Source organism: Barbatula barbatula (genome assembly GCF_947034865.1).
Source record: "Barbatula barbatula genome assembly, chromosome: 7".
In the NCBI taxonomy this organism is placed as follows: domain Eukaryota; kingdom Metazoa; phylum Chordata; class Actinopteri; order Cypriniformes; family Nemacheilidae; genus Barbatula; species Barbatula barbatula.
In genome coordinates, this window is record NC_136770.1 from 11239389 (window position 1) to 11246237 (window position 6849).

At 35.9% G+C, this 6849-nt stretch overlaps 1 protein-coding gene across 1 annotated transcript; it reads left to right on the plus strand.

Annotated features, from left to right (window-relative positions):
- The first annotated feature begins 816 nt into the window (after positions 1-816).
- On the plus strand, positions 817-6849 carry LOC306896954 (uncharacterized protein). Its single transcript, XM_079461364.1, has 9 exons — positions 817-846; positions 2171-2253; positions 3273-3407; positions 4377-4542; positions 4778-5267; positions 5492-5553; positions 6034-6101; positions 6324-6367; positions 6477-6849. Exons 2-9 carry the CDS (start codon positions 2176-2178, stop codon positions 6514-6516), a joined length of 1083 nt encoding a protein of 360 aa, XP_079317490.1. The 5' UTR covers positions 817-846; positions 2171-2175; the 3' UTR covers positions 6517-6849.

Consider the following 6849-nt stretch of genomic DNA (forward strand, 5'->3'; position numbering starts at 1 on the left):
TGCAGACTTTGATTTCAGAGTCTCCAATGCCTTGAAAGACTTTTTTGACATGGTCTGTAAGAAATAAAATAACCTTTAAAAAACCGTTGGGCTTAGATGCTAAAAATCATGCTAAAATCCCTTTCAGCTTTCAATAAAATGAAGGTCCGTTCATACATTATAAAGGCAAAGACATTTCAACTAGGACCTGCAGAGCAATTAAAGTGGGCTCACCTATTACAAGCCTAACTTTATGTTGGTCAAGGCTTGGTTTTTGTTCTCCAACAAGCCCTTTTTTTCCTGTGACGGAGCATTTGGTCATCTCTTCTAATGTGAAGACAGAGTCCATCACTGATCTGGTGAGTTTTTTGTAGCTCTCACATCTTTGGGTGTAATCCAGGGCAACAGGATTCATTAACTCTGTAACTGACTTTTTCTGCAAAGAGGAAAGAAGATATTACAATACATTTAAATATGTTCATCTGTTTCTTTAAAAATGATTATTTCTGTTTTACAGATGACAAGAAGGCTTATGGATTCTGAATGACACGGGGGTAAGAACTAGATGAACGCCTTTTCATTTTCAATAAACAGCATGGTATAAAGTTTATATCACCTTTTCCGGCTATGTATATCCAACCCGTTCTCATCAACCTGCGTATAAATAACACGACTTTACACTTTCAAACGGCGTATAATGCATACGCCAAAGTCACATTTTGCGTGCATGGGATACGCCAATCCCTGCCATTAACTTCAGTGGGGAGCAGATGCGTCCAAATACCACGCTTATCTCAACTGCAGTGACGTCACCACCAGCGATATTCCTTTCGCTCAGTTCACCGTATGCGTGCCATCTTTAAACAGGTGAGTAAGGGCAACACAGTTTGTAAATGAGGTTATTGGTAATTAAATTATAATTACGGTTAATTATTTTAGTGTTTCTGCATCACGTTACATGGTGCCATGTGTCAAACGGCAGCGCGTGCGTTGAAGTTTCTTAATGTAACTTCGCGCTGCTCAGTTCGCACAGCTGGTAACGTTAGCCTACCATTGACATTAGCCTAAGATCAATTCTACTGTATTAACTGTTGCAGTTTGAAACACACTAACAAATAAAACTGTGCTTTATGGTGTTTTGACATGGCTGATGACAGCACTACTATTCGACAGACTGAATTAGTGTTAGTTTATGTTTAAACTGAAGTGGTAAATTAGCCTACGGGGCCCCGGGGGTCAATTAGTTGCGCTAACCAGTCCGCACTCCTAAACCGGATTTATTCCCAAATTGTGGGCAACGGGACAGCCTGACTGCCTATACAGCGTGCCCGTGGGTAAGGCATGTTGATGCAACCTATATATGCAACGGTGTCCCGGTAACCTTATTGCTGACGCCAGATCAGTATTTCGCATCATACGGCCTGCAATCTCTATATCGTTGGTATAATTAAACTACTAGGCATTACTAGTTGCTTGCAGATCCACGATACACCAGGGTTGATCTTGGCTCCTATTTCCGGGTTATTTAATTTCTTATGTCATCATATTTTACTTAAGCACGATTTAGACAAAATAATTTGTCTCCAGCAGAAAATAAAGCAATGTTAATCCAGACTCTGTTGAGTCATTCCCATAGTGTTAGTTCTTTCATAATAGTTATTGGGTAACTGTAATCTCACAGACTCAACTGTCCTCAAGAATATGGAAGTCCCATTAAAGAGAAACGGAAAGGGTTTGCAAGCCAATGTTTCCAAAGAATTGCATGGTTATTATTCAATGAATGCAAATATTAATACATTAATGTAAAAATGTAACCAATAAATGACAGATTAATATAACAAAAAAGTTACTTGTCATTACCATTTACTATTTAAGTTCCTGTGTAATATTACCCTTAACCTATTTGTGTTAATACTTTGGTTAAACTTTGATATTGCACACTTATTGCCTTGCAGTTAAATATCCTTAAGAATAATTGTATTACTGAATATGCAATTTGTCTGATGTGTTCCATGTCACCCATCCCTAGGTCCAACACAATTTATCCATGGTTGACAATAAAGTAAATTGTATTACTTTATAATTCAATAGAATAGGTTTAGGATTTGCTTGCATCAGGTCCTCCCTCAGTTTTAAATATTTTGTTGTGTGGCATGTTAATAATTATAATTTATTTTTGTTTTGTTTGTAGTAAAAATGCCGGGTGGATCAACCTTTCGACAGTGTACCCATTGTTCGGAAAATATAAACTGTGCTAATAGAAGATGCACCAAGGTAAATAATGTACAATAGACTATTGTACTGTCTAACTACTATCCCCTTTTGTCATGCATTAAAGCCAGAGGAATCGGGTCAAAATTCTAATAACCTTCATTGGCATTAAATATCTCAGTATTTGTTAAAAAAAGACAAAAGAGTTTTGTTACACCACAAACTTGCATGACAGTAGGTATTTTTCAAAAGGCTACATTCCTTTAAATACAATTCTGTTACAAGGCTACACTTTTGATATTGAATCTATCTATTGCAGACAATAGTACATTTTTCTATTGCGGTGGTTCTCAGTAGGGTGGTTTTTTTTTATCAATTCTGTTTTCGATTCTGTTTATCGATCCTGATTTTTATTGATTACTTAAAAGTGAAGTAAAACACTTAGATATCAAACTGTATCCATATTTTGAATTCAAAATTCTAGAAAAATGGTAACATCTCTGCTAGCCCCTGCAATAGGGTACGTGTACATGTCAAACATCACATGGATAAACAAGTCTCGTTACATCCGCTTGTCGGAAACAGTGTTAACAGAAGTACTAACTAACCTTGATATTTATTTGTAAATAAATCTTAAAAAATATTTGTATTTAATTAAATCAGATAACCTTTCTGACCATTTATGGCATTTTATTTTACTATTCAAATATCTGTGAGACGAAGAAAAATAAAAGCTTTTAAATATCAATCTGGTTATGTAATGGCTATTGATCTTCGGTAACTCATTTAAAGTTTTTTTTTAGTATAACAGCTCTATGTGTAACAAAGCGCATACAAAATGTTTAAACCTGATGCAATGAGACTTGTTTTCTACATGTGGGGTTCGGCATGAAGCCTTTATTGACAACTTAAGGCATAATGGAGATTCATACTTTCCATTAAAATATGGTACACAACAAGCTTTGTAATATTAAAGCTTGGCTGCATATTTAGTCTGCCTAGTCAACACACAGACCACAGTTTAGAACCTTTTTTGCTGTCATACTGTGTCCTCACTCTCTCCGTCTCTCCCCCTTATCCAGTGTGGGAAGCTGCTGGAACTAAAGTCCAGGCAGACAGCTAGAATGAAAACGTTCCAGACCAAGGCCAAAGAATGGGCTCACAAAGTCAAAAAGTCACGGAATCAGGCAAAAATATTTGACAACAGTTCCCTGTTGGTAATAAACACTTTGTCTTTCTCTTTTGGTCAGCCATGGGGGTCTTCTGTCAAAATAAATGATATTTTACAGGCAGTTGTGTGTCATGATGTCATCAACATAATAATCCTTGCCTGCAACTTCACACTGCAAATTCAGCTTAACACTTTTTTCTTTTAGAACACTGGTAATGCAGTAGAGTACACTAGTGGTCAAAAGTTTTGGCAACCTTTTGGTTAAAAGGTTTCTCTTGCTTTAAAAAACTTTTGATCTGAAGGTGAATGCCTAAATCTCTGAAATTAGTTTAAAAGACAAAAATATAATTTTGCAAACATACATGTTTTTCAAGGACAAAACTAACGTTTTATTTAATACATTTTATTTTTAAATGGATGACTTTGACTGAATAATGAAGAGATAGATGGGAACTCCTTTAATATTGCTTAAAAAAGCTTCTCAGGGTGAGACATCAAGAAGCTTCTTGATAAAATGACATAAAACAAAGGGTCTAGTGGAATGTTGTAACTGTAAGACTGAAAAATAATCAAAATATTATATTTTATCTTCTTTAGTGTAGTCACCTTTTGACTGGAAATGTTTTCTTGTCATTTTAGGAGCTTCTTGGGTTAGTTTTTCTTGAGGACTTACCCTTGGTTAGTTTTTTTAATAAACATTTTATTTTGCCTTTATTTAGACAGGACGAAAAGTGTTGGGCAGAGATAGGGGACCTTTGATGGGGAATTTGGTTCTCCGTGAATTGCGCTGGTACTATATGTCGGCACACTAACTAATTGGTTATCGGTGCCGTTGTACAGAATCATTTCAGAGAGTTTCTAGTAAAGAAAGGTTGCTCTGGATGTTCCCACTTATAAATACACATAATAGAGACAGTGGACTGCCCACTCTTTATTTCTTTATTTTTAAAGATGTGTATAGTAACCCTGCCTAGGAAATCTCTCTCTGTTTGCTTATATGCTTTTCTTTGTTAAGATGGAGAAACTGAAGGCTCTTGGGTTTTTTCCCCTCCTGCTGTGGGGAAAGTATAGACCACAAAATAAAAAGTGGGTGGCCCAGCTCCAGTGCCCCTTTGAGATGCCAGTATTAGCGCATGCGGTCATGGAGAAGATAATTTGCCTATTTGAAGGTTTGTTAGAAGGTAGGTCACATGACAACATCAGTACATTCATGAAAATTTAAGATTGACCCTGTATTGTGTACCTGTTTAGACCAGATTTAAATCTCAGTTAAGATAATTTTTCTAAATAGTGGTGTGTAATTCTGTCTGGTTTATATTTCTTTGGGTACTCACATTTTATATGTTGTGTGTTTGTGTGTATACATATATATATATTGCTTTTTAAAATGTCTTGTTTTGGATTTTTTTATCGAAGCTTGTGTTCCTGAAACAGAGAAGGTGGGGCAGCAAGTAAGGACAGAAGAAGAAAATCAGGTAGAAAGAGAAATAGATGAACACCAGAGAGGACAGATAGAGCACCGTGAAGTTGAAGAGATTGAGAGTAGGGTCGTGCAGGAGATTGAGCTACAGGAAGACAGAGAAGAGAGTGAGAGTGCGGAGAGAGAAGAGATGGAGGGACGAAAAGACTTAGAAGAGTTAGGACTGATGGAGACAGAACAGGCACAGGAAGACATAGAAGAGAGTGAGAGTGCAGAGAGAGAAGAGATGGAGGCACGAAAAGACTTAGAAGAGTTAGGACTGATGGAGACAGAACAGGCACAGGAAGAAAGAGTAGAGAGTAAGATAGTGGAGAGAGAAGAGATGGAGGGACAGAAAGACTCAGGGGCAGACAAGGAGAGAGAACAGACAGCGGAAGTGGGGAAAAGAAAGATTAAGGAGAAGAAGAAAGTAGGAGCAACAAACAGGTAAGTGCCAATTCAGAATAGAAGATACAGAGTAATAAGGGCAACCTTGACTATGTAGAATATGTCCATGTACAAAGAAAAGTAGCACACCACACTAGACTCTGGACACAGGATTATATTTCACAAGTTGCTCTTTTTATACTTTCTTAAAACATGAGGTTGTATGGCAGCAGTTTGGCATCTACTGTTTGGTACTATTTACACAGTTATTTTTCTCTATATAGGAAGGTAGCTGTAAATATTTCAGCTAAAAAGAAAAGGAGAAAGAAACAAACCGAGGATGATGGTAGGAATTTTTTTTTTATAAATAACAAAACTTTTTTTTAATGAATAATTTAAAAGATTTAAAAAAATCTAAAACCTTTTTTGGGGGGGCTTCAGGGTTCAGTATATTTTTATCTTTGTGGGAAGTTGTTGATACTTTGCTGTACTCTGTGCTATTCTCTAGCACTTAGGACTACTTTGTGAATCCTGTTACATCAATTGTGGAACAATGTTTTGTTTTTTAACCTAGTTTAAATTTACCAAACGCAATTAGGCTGGTCAGTAAAGCAATTGAAAATATTTTCTTTGTATTTTTTCAGTAAAATAAAGGTTATTTAACAAATCACATATTTCTTGAAATGGGGTTGTAGATTACTATCTAGACAGTATGGCAACAATCAGAATCCCTCTGCTGATCCACTTTCTGTGGTTTTGGTTTTACCGCTGTTTCATTAAGGTGCAATGTTTTATATTTACACAATTTATGCATTTTTCTTCACAGCATGTCAGTATCACAGCACATTGGACATTTTTCCAGTACAATGTGTATCTAAGACACGTGAAAGAAAGGTTAGTAGTTATACAAAAAACATTCTGTACAACTGTAGGGGCATGAATTGATACTAAACTACACCTATAGAATAATACTGAAAATGTTGCATTTTGTCAAAAGTTTTGAAGTCTAAAGAAATTGAGAATTGATTTTTAAAGGGTGGGAGGAGGAATTAAATGAAATATTTAGTTATAAAATAAAAGTATGACTTTGGTTTGTCTTTTACCTTCTCCCCAAAGGGATGTAAAGAAGTACTGGTCCACTGGCTCCCGTGTCCATCATGGTAATGTCAGCTTTCATATTGAACTTACTTGAGTTGTCCTAAAGGGTCAGTTAACCCTAATTAAGAAGCCTGTCTTTAAATAACTCCCATTTTATTATGAGTTTTGTAGGAGCACATGGACCAGTGTTTCACTTCTTTTTGGAAAGTGAAGCGGATCTGCTTAATTAGGATGGACAAGTACAACACAAAATGTTTTCGCCATCAGAGAAATTGAGATTTGTCACAAGTACCATTTATATGTACAGCTGTTTTTAGTGGCGTTCTGCTAAGCTATGACAGAGCAATAAATGATTTGCTACATTTTGATTTGATTGAGGGTAAGGGACAATTTCATATTTGGTAGGAATGGGAAGGTCTGCTTATTAACACAATGCTATTATATACACAATATGAGGTTAACAATTTTATAACAATTTATAACCAAATTGAGCAAATATAATGACAGCTTAATTCCCGATATATATATATATATATATATATAT